Consider the following 21,293-nt stretch of genomic DNA (forward strand, 5'->3'; position numbering starts at 1 on the left):
AGTCAGGTAGAGATTTTGTTTTATTATCTGTTTATAGAGTGCTCTGTACCTACTGGTTACTAGGCAGTATAAATCCTATTCTATTTACTCAGGCAAAAATGTATTCTCATTAGTATCAATAGAGTAGAATCATAGAACCACAGAATATTAGCGTTGGAAGAGACCTCAGGAGGTCATCTAGTCCAATCCCCTACTCAAAGCAGGACCAACACCAACTAAATCATCCCAGCCGGGGCTTTGTCAAGCTGGGCCTTAAAAGCCTCTAAGGATGGAGATTCCACCACCTCCCTAGGTAACCCATTCCAGTGCTTCACCAGCCTCCTAGTGAAATAGTGTTTCCTAATATCCAACCTAGATCTCCCCAACTGCAACTTGAGACTATTGCTTCTTGTTCTGTCATCTGCCACCACTGAGAACAGCCTAGCTCCATCCTCTTCGGAACCCTCCTTCAGGTAGTTGAAGGCTGCTATCAAATCCCCCATCACTCTTCTCTTCTGCAGACTAAATAACCCCAGTTCCCTCAGCCTCTCCTCATAAGTCATGTGCCCCAGCCCCCTAATCATTTTCGTTGCCCTCCACTGGACTCTCTCCAATTATTCCAAATCCTTTCTGTAGTGGGGGGACCAAAACTGGATGCAATACGCCAGGTGTGGCCTCACCAGTGTTGAATAGAGGGGAATAATCACTTCCCTTGATCTGCTGGCAATGCTCCTACTAATACAGTCCAATATGCCGTTGGCCTTCTTGGCAATGAGGGCACACTGTTGACTCATATCCAGCTTCTCGTCCACTGTAATCCCCAGGTCCTTTTCTGCAGAACTGCTGCGTAGCTATTCAGTCCCTAGTCTGTAGCAGTGTATGGGATTCCTCCTTCCTAAGTGCAGGACTCTGCACTTGTCCTTGTTGAACCTCATCAGATTTCTTTTGGCCCAATCCTCCAATTTGTCTAGGTCTCTGTGGACCCTATCCCTACCCTCCAGCGTATCTACCTCTCCTCCTAGCTTAGTGTCATCTGCGAACTTGTTGAGGGTGCAATGAATCCCATCATCCAAATAATTAATAAAGTTGTTGAACAAAACTGGACCCAGGACCAACCCCATGATCCCTCCTTGATACTGGCTTCCAATTAGACATCGAGCCGTTGATCACTACTTATTGAGCACGACAATCTAGCCAGCTTTCTATTAATCTTATAGTGCATTCATCCAATCCATACATTTTTAACTTGCTGGCAAGAATACTGTGGGAGACTGTATCAAAAGCTTTGCTAAAGTCAAGATATATCACATCCATCACTTTCCCCAAATCCACAGAGCCAGGAGTTTAAGGATTTTAATGGGAGTCCTGAATAAGGACTAGGAGATTTGCCTCACCACCATTAACATGATGCCTTGCCACTCCTGAGGTTTCACTTCTTTCCTTATTTTGATGATAAATATATATTTCACACTAATACACAACAGGTTTTTATTCAGTGAGAATTTGTCTGTGCAGCTGCTGAGCCACAGAGAGTATGAGAATTTCCTGATTAAGCGTAACTGTGAAGGCTACTCCCTAGTCCTTTGTAGTATTACTCACTCAGAAGTGGAGGTGATGTCAATGATGGCCTTACACAGGTGCCTGATGGGGATGGGGGTGGTTTAAAGGAGTATAAGCAGCACAGGAAGATGTCCTTCTGCCTGACAGATTTTTTTATAGAGTGCAGCCAAGGAGAAATGTGGAGCCTTCTGAGGCAAAGGTTTCTCCTCAAATGGCAATCTGGGGAAGTTCCCCCCTTACCTCCCAATTCTTCCCCTCTATTTTAGGCCATCTATTGGGGGCAGATATCCCATTCCAATGACAAGGTATAAAACCACCCCCGTGTCCCTTCCAGCTCACTAGAAATAATGTATCTTTTGGGGAGAAAATACTAGGCCTGAGACACGTCTATCCTCCTCTTCCTCCTCCTGGAGCCATGCAGCCTCATTTATGTGTGTGCCTCACTTTCCAAACCTATTTCACAAATCCCAACTGCTGAGGTGGAAGGGTTTTCTTCCATTTAGGCTTTGTATAAACAGGATGATCAGCCAAAGTTCAACTAGCATGCACAGTCCAAAAGACTGTGCAGAATTTCTCCTGTATAACCTTATAGCACACAACCCATTTACACATGCAAAGGCAATACTTGAAAGCCTAGCAGGATTTGACCCATATGTACAACAGAAACACTGTACTGCAAATGTTTTACCCATGAAATTTCAACAAAATAGTAACAACTTGGACATATCACTTTGTATGGATATTACAGTATTCAGTTGTCAATAAAAAATCATTGAAGTGTCTCTCCTTTCTTTGCAAACTGAACAATGTAAAATGATTGACATATAGATAGAAAACATTCAACTGTATGTATATACAGTTACTACAGAGTTAAAAATCTAAGGAAATTGAAAGGCATTACTAATAGCTTTAAATAATACTAAAATACATATTGATGGTTATCTCATTTCAGTGCAAATTCCTTAGTTACCTCTAGATATAAACAATGTACATTTATAACCCATGAGCACTTATTTGTGGACAGTCATCCAAAACTTTGTTCCCACCACACATATCAGAAATGGAATAGAAAACCTTCCATGAAACAGGAAGATCATTGGCTCCTGTGAAAATAACAGCATGAGGGAAGTTTTCACTGAGGAAAATGATCTGAATGTTGCAGAACAGAATGTTAAACTTAGAAAACGAATGCCTCTTTTTACTATTATTATCATGTATTATTATTCATATTATAGTAGCGCCTACAGGCCCCAGCTTAGATCAGGTACCGTAAAAACACAGAGACAGTCCTTGTTCCAAAGAGCTTATAACCTATTCTAAATAGACAAGACAGACAGAGGGTGGGATGGATAGCAGAGGTACACACCAAGACAGTGGCAGAGCCAGTGGCACCTATCCATAGACCAAACTGCCTCTCCAAAAATACTTGCCAAAAATAGTTTTAAATACTATTTAAATACTAAATACACATGTATTTCTCTATACTATCGAGCTTTCTTCCTTGTTCACATAAACTGGCTGACAACAACCTGTTATACATTCTTTCACAAAAGAAATGCAGGCGTACTCATGCACAGTGTTTTGGAGCACAGATCTCAGCTTTTCGCCTTTTAAAAATGTAGCCTGAAAAGTCAGTTAATATTATAACAGGAAAAAAAAGAAGAAAAATAGTGACTCTAGTGACAGAAAATAGAAATTTCAGTGTGTGGAATTTTGTGGCCAATTCTGATCTCAAATCAGTTTTACACTGCTGTAACTGTGCTGACTTTAGTGGACTTATTCCTGATTCACACTGGGGCAATCAAGAGGAGAATCAGGCCTTTTTTGTTGATAGTTTTTTCACTTTCCATCCAACCTTGCTTGCCTACTAGGGTGACCAGACAGCAAATGTGAAAAATTGGGACAGGGGGTGGGGGATAATAGGAGCCTATATAAGAAAGAGACCCAAAAATTGAGACTGTCCCTATAAAATCGGGACATCTGGTCACCCTATTGCCTACATATCATTTCTCCATAATACAAAGGTAAAAAGATCCAAGTAGTTGAAGTAAGAGTTATAAAGCCATAATTTATTCCTTGAGTACATCATTTTAACTATCTTTCCCTCTAAGTGACTTCTCTGAAGCAGTTGCAGGTGAGGAAAATTACAGGGAATAAGCAGTTTAAAATATTTTTGAATAATTTCAAGATTAGCAGTTCAAGGACACTAAATACACTGTGCCGAGTTTCCTAAAAATTGTTCAACGATTAACTAGTTCAATACAAATTAAATCATTTATTGTAACCAACTTCAAATTTTAAGACAAACCAGAGTTAAATAAACAGGTAGGAATGGCTAGTTATAGTCTAACCTGAATCTATGTAAAGAATTGTATACAGGAGTTTCTTCAATTGTCTTTTTCTCCTATCTGATCCTTCACTTTGCTGCTAATGTTCTGTTATAACCCCAGCCAGATTTCTTAGCCAATGTTGATAATTACTTTGTTTTTTCTATTTCCTTTTTTATCCTTACCACGTGTGTCTTGAGGTTAAAAGTTCAATATATTCAGGGTATCTCTTGTAATATAACTCAGAGTAGATGTGTGGGCACAGCCCCTTCCCACTGCAGTTGTATCAAATGGACACCTCATCCCTAGAATACAGGAGGTCAGACACCTCTTGACAAGAGGAGTATTTGGTAACAGATGCTATTTAATCTTTACAATAATTTTAGTGCTTGATATACAGTAGGGAGTAGAAGGTCAAGGAATTTAGACTATAGGTCAGATCGTTTTCAGGCTCATGTTTTTCTTAAGTAACATCAGTAAAGACTCCATAGTTCTTTGTCATCCTGCCACCAAACATACAGAACAACCACCATGTTTTGTGACCCAGCAAGAAGAAACAAACATTAGCTTACTCTGCACTAGACAACAATATCTGAATTTAAATGCATATAATCAGTGTGACTGGACAGAATATTGGTGGTAAAATATATTAATGACCCCAAAATGCTGTTTATGTGAAATGAGCTGTAATTATGATAATCGAATCATAGAATATCAGGGTTGGAAGGGACCTCAGGAGATCATCTCGTCCAACCCCCTGCTCAAAGCAGGACCAATCCCCAGACAGATTTTTGCCCCAGATCCCTAAATGGCCCCCTCAAGGATTGAACTCACACCCCTGGGTTTAGCAGGCCAATGCTCAAACCACTGAGCTATGATCTTCAAGTCCTATATATTGTAAATTGTGCTTTACTGTAACACGATAATAGATTTTAGAGCTGATTCTCACTTCATTTACCCCAGGTTTACCTGTAATTTAGACAGTTGTAAATTGTATTAGAATAATGATGTTCATTTAAAGGTTGCACAAAAATATTACTATGATTATCTATTTTTAAACAGTAGTGCTCAAAGCCCCCTACTGAGATCAGGGGCCCACACACATAATAAGATCCAGCCCCTGCCTTAAAGAGCTTACATTCTAAACAGAGGAACACAGAGGTGAGGCAACATCATACAGCAAGTCAGAAACCTAGACATAAACAGAACCTAGGTTTCTTGACCCCAGACTAGTGCCCTATCCACTAGCTCATGCTGCTTCTCTGCACAGACATCCACAAAACATAAAAAATAGAAAACAAACTCACTGTGTGAGGGCCAATAGGCACCTAAAGCAAACTAAATTCAAGCCTAACTTAAAAGAGGCCAATTCTGCCGTTGCTCACATCAGGAGGGGGAGCATTCCACAAATCGGGGGGTATGGAATGATAGATCTAAACAGCACTTCTCCTGTCTTATTGAGACTTTGGCTCCCAAAGCCCCATAACTCTCAGACCTAAGTGAATGAGCTGATAAAAATTGTGTAAGAATCTCAGAAAGATATTTGGTAGCCAGCCTATTAAATGTCTTAAAGTACAGTGCTAGTCTAAAAAGAATGACCAGGTAAAATAACGTTCTTACTCCAAAGATCTGCTCCCTGTACGCATTCAGAGTCATAGCTGCTGACTTTAGTGATTACAGTAAGAGCTTTTATTACTTTTTTTTAATCTGTTAGGCACTATAGAGCAAACTCAGGTGGGAGAGTGAGTTGGATTCTATTCCTTTTTTTACATCAGGGTTATGTCATTACAAAACAAATCAATTGCATGACAGCAATAAGCTATAGATATGCAGGGCTGCCCAGAGGATTCAGGGTGCCTGAGGCAAAGCAATTTCAGGGCCCCCTTCCATAAAAAAAAGTTGCAATACTATAGAATGTTATATTCTCATGGGGGCCCCTGCGGGGCCCGGGGCTTAGGGCAAATTGCCCCACTTGCCCCCCCCCCCCAGACAGCCCTGTACATATGTCACTGAGAGCATAACTTGGCGTCAGCACGTTTATTATTGGAGATTATGCTTGAGGAGGAAGAATTTAGTTAGGAGAGTTGGCAATTCAGGGTTAAAAAACAAACTCCTTGACTTGTATATTATGCATATCTGATCTGGAATCAATAACATTCAATAACATGGAATCCCACAGTGCCATTTTTAAATGTAAAGTTTGTAGTCATTTTCCAGAGTAAAACTGTCTTTAAATAGTAAAAACAAAACTATAAAATCACCAATACACACCCAATGCACTGAGTGACATGGAGAATAAGCAGAATCCCCTCTGACACCCCAATAAACCACTCAGAGTAGTAGACACTGACAAGAGATGAGGGTTTAGGGTTGATTGTTTTAATAGACTAATATGGAACCTATTACAACAATCTGATTGGTGTCAAAGGCAGGCATCATGATTCACATACCAGAGAGGGGGTCAAAGTCTGGTGACATTCATGAGATGGTAAAAACCTGTCTTCATCATAATTAGCATGTGATCACTTAATTTTACCAGTGGTGAAGGATAGTGCCCAAATATGAATTGTAGTGGCCCTCTGAAGCAATCCCCCACTAAGAACTGTGAAGACTATAGAAATGCTACTCTTCTCATATGTCTTTCCTAGCTCAGTTAGCAGAATGACTTGTGGACAGGTAAGATTTATCTTCATTTATGCATTAACAAAACAAAAATGTTGTTAAAATAGTGCTCAAGCAAATTCTGTCCCTTTCAGAATCCAGGAAGAACTCTATAGACATCTGGGTACCATCAGCTTATCAGAGATAGCCCAGTCTAAACTCATCAAAGAAAAATTTCCCAAGACACAGCATATATAAAGGCTGAAGAGCATCTTTTGAGCATTACCACTAAAGCTGTTCCAATCAACTGAAATAATTATGCAAAGCAGTCCATAAAGGAGCCACTACAAGGACCCCTCGCCACTTACAGATGATGCAATGATATTACCTCCAAATTAAGACTTTTAGGTACAATCTTCAGCCCTCATCACACACAATCACTCTCCCCAGCTTTGATATTTTCTTAGGCCAAACCCTAACAGTGTCCAGAAAAAAATTATGCCCCTGCAAACACTGAATACCTCTCATAGGAACACCACTGACAGAATAGGCGCTGCAACACAGTCACCATAGTTTGCAAATTCTGACCTGTTCACCTGCTGCAGGATGAACAGTCACTCCAACTACAACCATTGGTCCACCACTGCAGCAGTAACATGATCACCACTGGCTTTTGAGATTTATTTGCAGTTTGGTCAAACTCTCTGATGGGTTTGTTCCAAAAGAATATATAAAAGTCCTTTTGTGATTTCTGTTCAAAAGCCGCTACATAGGACTTTAGATATTCACTATAGCAGCTCTATAATCTTGGACAACATTGTTGCATTACTGTAACTCTGTAACACTATGAGATAAGATTCAACATTAGTTATGTGAATCAGATGTACAGACATTTACTCAGGAGGATTACACATGCAGCTGCTGAAATATGTTATACCTTGCAATTTCGTTACATAGAATCGAACATTTAATCTAATTCTTCCAAATTGTGATGCCGGCTGAAGACAAAAAATGTTAAATAATATTCTAGATGTTTTATCTACATCCATATCATCTTTATCTGTTATAGAGATAAAAACCCAAGTGAAATCATTTTTTCTACAGCTTAAAAATAATAGAAAATGTTGAGTAAGGAAAAGCTCTCTATTTATCCTTCAATTTTATTAATCAAGATTCTATCCATTAAGACATTTACATTATACTGTTGTACTGTATGCATCACTAACCATATGCCATCCCTAAACAGTAGGAGTTCAGGCATTCACTTCATTCATTAAAATCCACAGAGCCTATTATTCTGTTTACAGTCTAATAGATATTCACTGACACTATTCAGGCCTCTGATTCAATTTGCCTAAATCCCAGCTGCAGAGTAATCCTGATGGAGATTAACTTAATTTATCACCAATTTCTTCTCAGAACCATCAACTGTTGGTGTTTCTTAATAAAAGCTGTGGTTCTCTTTTTTCCTGAAACCAGCACTCCTAGCAGAAAAACTGATCTGTATTTGATTTTTAAAATGGTAAGGTTTTTTTCTTTCTTTCTTTCTTTTTTTTTTAAGAGAGACAAGTTGTGCTTTGCACGTAGAACATCCTCACTTGCAGGGCATTTGCTGCATTATTTGCCATTTATAAAACTCCACGAGGGCTGTGTTTTGCAAATGAAAATACTGATTTTCATCAAACTGAGTTGCTTTCCTTTAACCACGTATTTGGTTGATTCAGGCAGAACACAGCTTGTCAGACTCCATCACCTGCTACAGCACAATACAAAAGAATCACACTGGATATTTTTTCTAGATAAAGTGATGACAATTAAGAGCATGCTTAATGGACCAGATGGTTTTCTTCTGGCTTTTAAATGTTCCCAATTGGGAACATATTTCCTATCAACTTACAGCCGTGTCCAAGGTGTTCACTTTCAAAGCAAAACTGATAGCGTTCATTTACATAAATGGTACAATAACCATTCTCATTTCTAAGCTGTCCCTGTAACCTAATAAAGTGATCTTTGGACAAACTAACAGTAGCAGATTTTTTTTAAATTACGTGGATTTCGTCTGTGTAGTAATCTCAAGTTCTCTTATTTAATGGAGGCTAGTCCATTCCTAAGCATTTTTTAGCCACTGCATTCCACGCACTTCCCCACTGCATTTAGTATCTTCTGATGCAGACATGGCTGATGAACGTGCAAGTCCTCTTGCTGGTGGGAAAGTTCAACTGTCCACTTCTACCAAGGATGAACAAATCAAACAGTAAATCTCATGAATGCTATGAAGAGTAGCTCTGTTCAGTGAGATAAATATTGGCCATATATCATCAGGCCCATCCTGTATCATATCTAGGCAACCATTATTGGCCTGTGTTCTTTTCATATCCTGGACCCAGCAATGAAGGAAGTGGAAGAGGATCATTGTCCAGGTCGCCCACGCCTCGGGTATGGGGAGGCAAAGAAACATCACCAGAAGGAAGGTACCATTGAGAATGTGTAGAGTTTTCTCCCCTCCCCCATTGCTCCTGGAGAATTTTGAGTGTCGCTGACAAGGATTTCTCTTACTTCCTCCTTCTCCAGGAGATGGTTCCCTGAGTGGGAGGGTCCATGAACTGGAGTGTGAGTGTGTGTTGCTTTTTTGCCAGGCAGAGGGATCACCAAATAGGCCCAGAACATTTTCCAAATATCAGGAATCTCTCCAATACAACCAGCCACTTAGTCACTAATTCCCAATTCCTACAATCTCAGACCCTTTTCTCCATTTTCATATCCACTCATGCGAGTCATTCTTATGTGAGGCCTTTCACTGTGTTTTAGTCAATAGGAAAATGTTTTAATTTTTCATATTGTCCCTCTGAAGAAAACTATAGGAAATGAGTAACATAAAGCACTTGGACCTCACCACAATATATTCATGAAGAAATTATTCTAACATTCCATAACATTTATTACTGAATTACCAGGCAGGGGCCTAATTAAAGCAACGGGTGGTATATTATGCACGTACCACCCCTAACTTCTTTGTTATCAGTCGTTGATACAGTCCCTGATCCAAAAGCTTACAATCTAAACCAAATATAGAAAATGCAATAGCTATAAAGTGATATATATGTTGAAAGTCCAAACGTTAAGTGCTGTCATTTATATCATCTAAATAATGGGCAATAGGTGTTACGAGTGCATAATATGCCACCCATTCCTTTAATTAGACTCCTGCCTGGTAATTCAGTAGGGAGCGTTAAACCTTTTCTTCGTGAATATACTGTAGTGAGGTCCAAGTCTGTGTGTGCTCTGTTTGGGTAATCTGCTGTAGGTTGCTTCTGAGGTACATTATGAAAAATGCAAACATTTTCCTATTGGCTAAAACACAATTAAAGGCTTCACATAAGAATGACTCACATGAGTGGAAATGAAAGAAGAAAAGATGGCTGATTTGCATACAAGGAGAGAGCATAAAGTGCAGCCTGGCAAAAAACATGAAGATGGAAGTGGAAAAGGAATACAAATGGGATTGTCAGAGATGGGCTTGAGAGGAAATGAAAGAGAAGAGAAGAGATGTAGGTAGGTATAGAGATGTGGAGTGAATTGAAAGCAAAGACAAGAAGCTTTAAGTTGCCAAATATGAGAGGAAGCAAGTGTAGGTATTTCAAAGAAGGCAGTGAGGTCAAAGTGCATGAAGAGTATTATTTTGTGGCGACATTTTGCATATATTGAATGGAGGTGAGATGAGAGGCAGGGAGGCTATGTAGGAGACTGCTTCGGGGCAAGTATTTTAGCAGTGGGGATGAAGAAGATGAGTTTTAGAGATGTGTTGCAGGAAGAAGCAATGGGACTTGGTGAGACAGTTGGGGCAGAGGGAAAGACATGTGTTAATATGATACACAAGAGATTTAGATGAAACTAAGAGAGAAGATAAGCTCACAAAGAGAACTAAGGAGGGAGTAGACAGAAAGAACGAGAACTGAAAAGAGAAACCGGGGAGACACGATTATAGAGCACGTAGGAATTTATCAAGGAACAGGTGTAAAAGTAGGAGAAATAAGCAGAGAAGAGGGTGATTGGCTGTGTTAAAGTGGCAGATTGAGAAGGATGAGAACTGAAACAAAGCCCTTGCAATAAGAGTTTATAGAGAGAAAGTAAGATATAGAAGAGACATGGGGGACGAAGGGAGGGGTAAACGCACAGAATTTTGCCAAAGAAGTAGGATTGTTTAGAATGTTTGAAAATAGACTTGAAGGAAGGGAAAGAATGAATTTGTATTATATTGTAGGAATTCAGTCTGGTCCCTTTTACTAGAGGCACCTTGCAGGGTAAGAGGAGGAGTAAACACAAGTAAGAGAAGACAAAGGACGTAGGTTGGAGAGAGAAAGAAGTAAAAGCAAACAAATATGTGGGGAGGAGTGGGGGGGGAGAGCTGAGGGTGGAGAGAAGAAGCAAACAGAAGAAAGGGGGAAATTAGAAGGAGAAGAATAAGATGGCTGAAATGTAAAGATTGAGAATAGGCGGATGGACTGGAGGTCCTGAAAGGATCATATGATGGGAGTAGTGTTGTGGCTCAGGAAGAGAAAGTAAGTAATAATAAAGGAGAGAAAGAGAAAGATGGTGATGAGAAAAAGGAATAAACAGATCAAGAGATTAATGCAGAGACAGGGTGTGGTGTTTGCACTAATAAAAATAAGTTAGGTTTAATGAGTGACCAAATTAGTATGCTAAAGTGATGTTCCAGAGTAAGACATCAAACAAAGAGGTTAAATTGAAGAAACAAGAGATAACTGCAACTGGATGAGTCATTCATATGGAGACAAGTATTCCGTGACAAGAGTTAAGTATTGAGACAAGAGGGAGGGCCAAACACCTAAGTAAAAAAATGAAGAGAATGGAGAATTGACAGCCATCTGAAGAGAACAGAAGAGACAGTGCAAACTTCAAAAAAAAGTAACTGGAGTCATGTAAGAGATTCTATAGCCTGTGGGCTGCATGTGGCCCATCAGGGTAATCCTCTGATGGGCCGCGAGACAGTTTGTTAACATTGACCATCCATGGGCATGGCTGCCCGCAGTTCCCATGGCCATGGTTCAGCATTCCTGGCCAATGGGAGCTGCAGGAAGTGGCAACCAGCATCTCCCTGAGGCCTGCGCCGCTTCCCGCAGCTCCCATTGGCTGGGAAGGGTGAACCACGGCCACTGGGAGCTGTGGGCGGCCGTGCCTGCAAACGGTCAATGTAAACAAATTGCCTTGCAAGCCCCTCAGCGGATTACCCTGTCAGGCCACCCACTACTGTTCTATAGAGAAAAGGGGAACATGGAACAAGCTCTTAAGCCTGATTCTTCTCTCCCGTTAGTTTTATACCAGTGACATTCCATTGTCTTCAATGAAGTTACTCCAGAATTACACCATAAGTGAAAACAGACTCCAATATCCTGGGATACATGTAGAGAGAAACTAGAAATGGATAGGTTAGAGCTAATGCAGATGTTCCTTATTTTAGCCAGCACTCTTGGGTGAATACCATTTGGTCCTGGTAACTTAGTATTGTTTAATTTATCAATTTGTTCTAGATATCTCATTTCACATTTACAAAAATCATCATAAAAATGTGTGCATGTAAGCAGCAAACTTGGTGCTTTATTCTAGCTAAAGATTGTGAACTACTTTCTTTAATGCATGAAAGATGTAAATTCACTATTCTAGACTAGGTCTGTCAAATTATTACAAAAATAATCACAATTAATCGTGAGATTAAAAATATAGTTGTGATTAATGGCAGTTTTAATTGCACTGTTAAGCCATAATATAATACCAATTAAAATGTATTATAAATATTCTTGGACCTTTTTCTACATTTTCAAATGTATTGATTTCAATTACAACACAGAATACAAAGTGTATAGTGCTCACTTTATATTATTTTTTATTACAAATATTTGTACTGTAAAAAAAAGAAATGGTATTTTTCAATTCACTTCATACAAGTACCGTAGTGCAATCTCTTTATCGTGAAAGTGCAACTTACAAATATAGAAATTTTTTTTTTTACATAACTGCACTCAGAAACAAAACAATGTAAACTTTAGAGCAGGGGTCGGCAACCTTTCAGAAGTGGTGTGCCGAGTCTTCATTTATTCACTCTAATTTAAGGTTTCGCGTGCCGGTAATACATTTTAACGTTTTTAGAAGGTCTCTTTCTCTAAGTCTATAATATATAACTAAACTATTGTTGTATGTAAAGTAAATAAGGCTTTTAAAATGTTTAAGAAGCTTCATTTAAAATTAAATTAAAATGCAGAGCACCCCGGACTGGTGGCCAGGACCCGGGCAGTGTGAGTGCCACTGAAAATCAGCTCGCATGCCGACTTCGGCTCCCGTGCCATAGGTTGCCTACCCCTGCTTTAGAGCCTACAAGTCAACACTGTTTAGCATATCTGGCACGTTGCAACATCAGCGTGCAATGCCAGCTACAACAGTGCCATGACTTGCAAAATGACGGCTACAACACTGCCATGCAAATGCCGGTTCTCACTTTCATGTGACACTGTAAACAAGAAGTGGGCAGCATTATCTCCTGCAAATGTAAACAAGCTTTTTTGTTTTAGGGATTTGCTGAACAAGAAGTAGGACTGAGTAGACTTTTATAAGGTGAATTGAAAAATACTATTTCTTTTATCTTTTTACAGTGCAAATATTTGTAATCAAAATAATAATATAAAGTGAGCACTGTACACTTTGTATTCTATGTTGTACTTGAAATCAATATATTTGAAAATGCGTAAATATACCCAAAAATAAAATAATACATTTAAACTTGTATTCTGTTATTGTTTAGCAGTGCAATTAAAACTGCAATCAATTGTGACTATTTTTTTAATATAGTTAATTTTTTTTTGCATTAATTGCATGCATTAACTGTGATTAATTGACAGCCCAATTCTAGACCCATTTGAAATAGAACCACCAGGGCATTTTTTCTCTTGGATAGACAGCACAGGCAGTCATAGACAAAGATTGGCCTTACAACTAGTGGGAGCTTATACTGATAGCTGATGACTTGGCTGTCGTTGATTTACTCCCACTCTGGACCTGCTGACACACTGAAGTATGGTGCCCAAAAGACCACTTGCATAACTTGTGCTTGTGGCGGTGTCTGGTCAAATGATCAAAAGAGAAACAAAATTCCAACCTTCACAAATGTTATGAATTCTTCCACTTTGTCATTGGCCAGCAGCATTTTCTTCTGCACTACTTCCAGTGCCTGCCCACTTTGCTTTGCCAAGCCATGGAGTTGCTGCGATGCAGTAGTCTCAAGTTCAGTCATGGCACATTCAGCTTCAATCATTTTACCTTCTAGATTGGTAAGCTTGAGATCCTGAAGTACAGAAACATGAAAAAAAAACTGGTACTGGGAGAAAGTTGTGATGTAATTTTAGTCTAAAAAATACACATCATTAGTTAACATTATGGGACATTCCATTTATAATACATAAAATTCAATTTCACAGACTCTATATACATTAGATCCATATGTTATAGGGACTGAATTTTCAGTAATAATAAGGTAATATAGCTTCAAGCCAAACTAAATACAATCTTATATAGAGAGATGTTACTATTATTCTGTTTTATATTCTTCTATAAGTATTTTTAAAAATTAAGTTGCTGACCTTGCAACTTTTCATTTTTTTAAAATAATACTGTGCATGAAAAAGTCAAGGAAAAAGAGGCAATAATTTTTTCTACATTAACCAGCAACACTCTAATAATATACCTTTTTCCCCAACTCATCTTTAGCCTTGCGATACATCTGTTCATACTGTGATTTCTCTTTTGTAGCTACATTAAGCCTTTGCTTTAGTGAATCAATTGATGTTTTCTTGTTTGAACAGTCTTCAGTCAATGTCTTTACCTGAAGTAAAACCACAGGCAATTTGATTATTTAGACAGAAAACCTACAAACATGAACCAAATCACAAGCACACTTATTTTTGTTTTTATTGTATAAACTGGTATTTAGGCTAAAAACTTGGTAGAATTTCCAGCACTCACCCTACGCATTTAATAAACAGTTGTTACTGACCCACCCATAGATTATTTTATGTAAAATGGTTGCATAAAGAGTGAGAGTCTAGACAGGTATGATATGTGAATAAAGAGCTAAGCCATAGTTTCAAATCTTTCTAATCACGGTGGGGGGGTGGGAGGCATAAAATCAAAACTTAGCTGAGAAAATAGTAATTATCCACAATGTGATGGTGTGCATAGTCTTCTGGATAACTCATTATAACTTTGTCATACGTAGTGAGTAGTGATTTAAGCTAAATTGAAATAAAAGAATATTCCTAGAAAATCACTTTACTCTGATGGCAGATTGTATTAATCACACAGTCCTACAGATAATATACAGTATTGGTGAATTTCTCTGATTTTCAATTGAAGATAATGTTATATTTTTCAATTTCATCCTCTACAAATAACAATAGAAATATATGGGCTTTGACCCTTTTGAAGCTGAAAAATGGGATGCTGAAAATGCTCAAAGAGCAATGCATAAGAGCAAAGCGTTACACTGAACTCTAAACTATTTTCTCTAAAAACAAAACCAGGTATTTAGCTTGCTCTTTCCTCACTTTATCCCTCTCTCTCTGGTTGAGGATTCCTTAATGACACCTTATCTCTGGCATTGGGGGTAAGAGAGCAGCTCTCTCTGGAGCTGACAATGCTTAATGACTGCAAGCACAGACTCCTGTATGAGCCGTGCAGCCAGCACTCGCTTTCTAAGAGAATAAAAGTATGCCTTGCTCGGCAAATTGTTTATTTCTATTTTGGGGTCATACATTGTATAACCTCATAGAGACCCACTAGTCTGCTCTCTTTGTCAGGGATAATGCACTGTATGGATATTATAAAAAGATGTCCTATCACATCTAAGATCTACCAACTTCCATGAAATGCCTTTAGCTATTTGGGAAAAAACAATCATTTGAATGCTGACCTGTAAGTTTTAATTAATATAGAAACAACATATGAAGTGATAAAACCTGAATTTTGAATTATTGATAATACTGCACTACAAACAGGAATTTATATTTTTTAAAATACTAAAGAATTTAACTAAAATAGATGGAAAAGATATGTCAATATATTTTGTGTATAGAATTATCCTTGTTTGATCTCCAATGCATTTTATAATGTTGTAAAATGTCAGACATTCCATCAAGGCTACATACAGCAAATATCAACACTGAGTTTCTATATATTCTCATTATTTAGTTACATTTCTTATGTATATACATTGAATTATGGTGAATTATACAATTAATCAATGCAACCATCATGTACCAAATTCATATAAACCCAAAATAGATAGAACTGCAATAAGTTAATGAAACATATTGTATGCTTAAAACTGTGGTGCTATTTGTATAGTTAGTTGGAATAACTTCTACAAATCAAAAGCAGTTTATTTTTGGTATAAATATTAACAACAAACAAGAGGTACCTTTTTCTCAAAACTTTCTAATGTTTCATTAAAGGTTTTTTCAGTTTCCTGGTTTGTTTTCAGACGAGACCTTAAGTCTTCTATCAAATGTCTTTTCATATTTATGTCCCTTTCCATTCGCGAAACCCTTGAAATAAGGGGGAAAAATCACAGTATGCAAACTATCAAGAAATATAGTTAGAAAATGGATACTTTAAACAATTAAAATGAATTAATGTACATTAAGTATTTTTCATATAGCTTTTGATTAGTTTCCAAGAATGGTGGTGTAAATAGTTGCAATTTATTTTATTCCTGAAGCACAACCTAGTATATTTAATCTTTTAACTAACAGTCCTAGTCCTATTAATTCAAAGGTTCCACTTTATTGTGGTTTACAGTTTTACATTGATTTGTACTGTATTATACTGTATTAAGGTGAAAGCACAACAATAATACTTTAGTGCATATTTATAAAAGAGAAGCAGCTGTTCAGAAAAAACATTTAGAAACTTTAATGAATTAAGAAAAAAACGGTTACTATTATGTGACAGATACTTTCCCATCATTATGTTGGTAGAATTCTTTTAAAAAAGAGAAAAACATTTCCATTTCTGGAACTCAATAATACACTGTAATAAAGGGAAATTGCATCCGTGTGTAGCATCTGAAAAACCACACTGTCGTTTCTTTTACAAAACTGCAAAATCTTATAAAATAATTTAGCAGTATTTTAACAGAAGCCTCTTGAAAAATCAAACTCACACTTCATGTGACATCTTCGAAATTTTATGATGCAGAAATGTATGCCTCATGCAATGCTTTTCCAGCTAGAGTACAAATTAATATTTTAAATCTAAACATTGAGTATTTTCTGAATATGTTCATACAGCTGGACTGGTTTTTCCATATAAAACAAAATGAATGGTAGCAGTATGTTGATACATAAAACATTGCTGATATCATGTCAATACCATATGAAATCAGCAAGAAAACTATAGTACAATATATTCCTTCAATCTATTTTCACGTTTGTATTGACACATTAGTATTATTTGGGTGACTACGTGGAATATTTTTGGCAAAGCAAATGTAGTATGTGTTATATAAAAACAATATAATAAACAGTACCAATATTTTTAATCTAAATCTACACACAACAGTAGAAGGCTTCTTTATTTTTTTTCTTAAGGCATTGACCACTAGAAAGTATACATTATTAAAGTGTTTTTAAATAATCTTCTCTATTTGAAGTGAGCAAATTGTATCAATAAGGAAAATTATACAGATTCTCTAAAATCTTTTGATCAGACATGAAGTTCATAAATGTGCGAATAGGTTATATTTATATCCTAAATATAACTGAAGAACAGCACTACAGCTGCTTTTACACTATGAAGCTAGGGGGGAAAATCTCAGTGGTATGTGTCAAAATCAATATACATGAATTCCAAAGTTAAAATAAATCTTAATCAATTCAAATATAAACAAACACAACTGTCCTTTTGCACTTTTTACAAATATAAGACTGGATATTTAATCCAGTTTAAGCATCTAAACCTTGACATGTCTCCTAGCCCCAAGGCAAAGAATTACTGTATTTGAAAGACTGCTTTTAGCAGTGCTGAGGCATTCATTTAGATTTACATCAAGGATAACTAAGTCCACTCTAGAGTCTGAATTCTGACTTTAGATATTCTTATTACAGTGCAGACATTGTAGCCAGCTAATCACTCCTCAGTTTATACAAAATGTGATCTTAGCATATACTGTTCTGATTTTCTGAAAAGCCTGAACAGTTTGCAAGATTTATCAGCAAGAGAGAGAGAGAGAGAGAGGGAGGTTTCTCTCAGAAAGTCTGGATCTGAAATGATTAATCTTGGAATAATCACATATCTGCCACTGGGTGGCACCAAACACAATAGATAGAGGAAGAGAACATACTTTTCCTGTAGTTCCCGCATCCTTTCTTCTTTTTCCTGGGCTTCATTTTTCAGAGACTTAATGGTGGTTGAGTGTTTAGAGATTTCATTATTTGCATTCTAAATTGAAAAAAATACTTGTTAAAACATAAATAGTATGGATTAAATATGATCTGAGGTATAACCAATAATGAATTTGTTTAAAATAAAAGGGCTTACTGTATAAAAGTTTTGTTGATTAACATTATTAATCAACATTTCATATCTATCATGCTATACAAAAGAACACTCCTATTTTCACATTTATCAGAACTCTCTGCCTTTGAAAATACATTCAAAACTGCTATTTTTTCCACATGACAATAATTATTCTTTATTAATATATGTTCTTCAGGGTACAGGTAGGTACTTTGTCCCTAACAGGACCAGATTTTCCCTTGCATGGGATTGTCAGTAAGAGAAGTAAGTAGGAAGGAAGTAAAACTCTTCATGGTTAGTCTTGTGGAGTTTTTTTGAACTGTACTCCTCTGCTGGGATGATTTGCAGTATGAGATTTTTGAGACTATGGTTCTTCCCAATCCTTTTGATTTGGGTGAACAAACAAACAAAAAAAACCCTTCCATGATGAGACAAGCAGTTGTGCTACAAGAGTAGCTGTTGCTCCACTGTCCACCGCAGCTGGTAAATAGAAGACATGGAGACAATCATTCCAAGTTGGTCAGATTTCCATATGCAAGTCCCTAGTCTCTGTTGGGGAATGTAGCAGCCCCAAACATCGAGCCATATGTAATTCCAGTGAAGGAGCATTGACTCGGGACAGCAGCAAAGGGGGTTAGTGCCATCAAGGTGGCATTCCCCCTGTTCTATACAATAAGAGGGAGATCTGCACACAGAAGGCCCACTCTGCATGCAGATCCGCTGGGGATGATCTGGCCCAGGATCAGGTGCAGGTTAATTTAGTGCTTGTCTACACTGCCTTGTAGTTTGGACTGTTGGGGGTGTGAATTACAGAACACACCAAAATCCTGCACCCCTCCCCTGCATGTGGACACTGTGGAGGCGAACTAAAAGGTACCTATTTTGCATTAACATAGTCTTCTTCAAACAGGACTATCTTATTGCAAAGTAGGTACATTTTAGTTTGCACCCACATGGGGGATTTACAGTGCAGCATTTTGGTGAGCACTTTAGTCCAAGTTGCAGGGCAGTGTAGACACAGCTTTAAACACCGTCTGCAGAAAAAGAAATAAGAGAATTTAAATAAGTATCTATCTAACTGTAAGTTCAAATAAATGTATATATTAGAGCTCCATAGCTGAAATGAGCAGTATAATTACTGTATGTAACAGTGGGCTATATATTCAAAGCCCCAAGCAAGTGGCATACCCAAAAACTGCATGGGTGGGAAATGTGTGCACAATGCATTTTTGAAGGTTCAGCCATTGTGCTGGGCTTTGGGAATTTACCCATTAAGTCTAAAACTGTGAGCGAATAGATCAGACAGGCAGTAAACAGAGATACTTGAGGAGAATTTCCCTGCTCAGTGCAGGCTTGTAACTCCCATTAACATTAATGGGAGTATTGTACATAGCACTGTGCACCTCACGGGGAGGATAGGCTCTTGTGTGTGTAGTTAGGTGTAAAGTATTGTTTTTAATACATTGTACAGGCTCTTTTCTGGTGCTACAGAAAATGTTAAATTAGAACAGGAAATGTTGGCTACTCACTTATTTCAATAATGCTGCTTATCCTTCCCTGCCTGGGAACTTTCTTTTGCCATTAAAAATGTTATCCTAGGAGGTTATATTGATTTGGGTTTAACATTTTTAAAAGAAAGTAAAAATTAAAAGCAGGTTGGTGCTAAAAGCAAAAGCTAATGAAAAATGTGTCAGTACGTTTAACCTGAAACTGGATTTTTTTTTAATTAAAAAAAAAAAGAAAAAGAAAAAGATGTGCTTGGTGGTAAATACAAACATACCGTAAAACACAGAGAATGATGTATAGTTTTATAACCTCTAAGATAAGATGAATGTAAGTAAAAAATGTTGTGATGTAGTGAAGCTCATTGGGTCTTTTACCGGAGTAAGGACTGCGGGATTGATCTTAATGGAAATGAGCTCAGTGATCTATTATATAAAGTGAAAAATGTTAACGTGGTTAAAGCATGCCTAGGATTCCAAAGTTTCTGGGTCTGGCATGTCACCTGATCCTGAAAACATGAGGTTTACACCAGAAATTTTTTTAAATGATAAATGGCAGCAGAATGTTACTGAGTTTCCTGACCTGTTTGTTGAGCTTGACCTTCATTAGAGCGAAGCACAATACCCAGTTATATGGGTTTACAGACCACATGTGAACATGAACACTTATGTGAGAAGTGGGCCTCTTGCACATTCTTAGAATCAAAGACGCACAAAGAAGAGGTTGTTAAAACAACTATAAGAGCACTCACCTCCAGAGGGGGATTACCCCTTCCTGGGGAAAGAAAGCAGGAAAGGGTGTGTTGGAAGGGGAAGGAATGAACAAAGCTTTTTCACAGAGGGTTTGGATTGACAGTGTGTGTAAGAAAGAGGGGGGAATTTCATTCCCAAGTACCACTGGCCTAAGGGATCTGCTGAACATTCTCAGACTATGGCTATATCTACACTTCCATGGTAAATCGATCTAAGTTACGCAACTCCAGCTACGTGAATAAAGTAGCTGGATTCGACGTAGCTTAGGCCTACTTACTGCGGTGTCTACACCATACTGGGTTGGCAGGAGACACTCTCCCGTCGACTTACCTTACTCTTTTCATTCCGGGTGGAGTACCGGAGTTGACCGGAGAGCGCTCTACCATCAGTTTAGTGGGTCTTCATTAGGCCCGCTAAATCGATCCCCGGAGTGTCGAGCTGGCAGTAGTATAGATATAACCTAAGTGTATGGAGATCCTATGTCTTCACACTTTTTCTGTTACGCTCACACCATCCATTTGACTCATGGGCAGCATAGCACCAATGCAGACAAGCTGCCAGGGAATACCAGAAAAGCAATTGTCCCTGGAACCCTCTTCAAAGGGACAGAGAAGGCTGACTATCTATATTTTGATTTATCATTAGTAACAGGACATCAACCTGGAAATGCTTGTAAGAGCATGTTTTTCAGATTAATATATATATATTTGCTATCCAAGGGGAGTTAATCACATACATCCACCGTGCCTGTTCCAAAAGACCAAAGTCACCACACCACCATATGTCCAAATAATTGTCCTTATTCAGGCAAACTCCTATTGATTTCCATGAGATATTGTGACTCTCACTGGACTTCAACTGGAAGAATAAAAATTGAGTAGAAATTGAGAATCTCAGGATTTGGATCAATAAGTCCACTCCATAAATCCAACAATAGTTATTTGCACTCAATGTGCTCAGCTCAGTGTTGTGATATATTTTAAAAGTT

The 21,293-nt window shown here is 37.9% G+C and overlaps 1 protein-coding gene across 11 annotated transcripts in view; it reads right to left on the reverse strand.

The window, feature by feature from the left end:
* CNTLN (centlein) overlaps window positions 1–21,293 on the reverse strand; it is a 275,778-nt gene that overhangs the window by 27,393 nt on the left and 227,092 nt on the right. For all 11 annotated transcript variants that reach the window (XM_039544616.1, XM_039544618.1, XM_039544614.1 and 8 more), the window contains 4 exons: window positions 17,875–17,972; window positions 15,952–16,078; window positions 14,221–14,358; window positions 13,636–13,821 (listed from right to left, as the gene is read on the reverse strand). In XM_039544616.1, coding sequence (XP_039400550.1) covers window positions 13,636–13,821; window positions 14,221–14,358; window positions 15,952–16,078; window positions 17,875–17,972 — 549 coding nt within the window. The remainder of the gene's footprint in view (window positions 1–13,635; window positions 13,822–14,220; window positions 14,359–15,951; window positions 16,079–17,874; window positions 17,973–21,293) is intronic.

Source organism: Mauremys reevesii, linkage group 6 (assembly GCF_016161935.1).
Source record: "Mauremys reevesii isolate NIE-2019 linkage group 6, ASM1616193v1, whole genome shotgun sequence".
NCBI lineage: Eukaryota > Metazoa > Chordata > Testudines > Geoemydidae > Mauremys > Mauremys reevesii.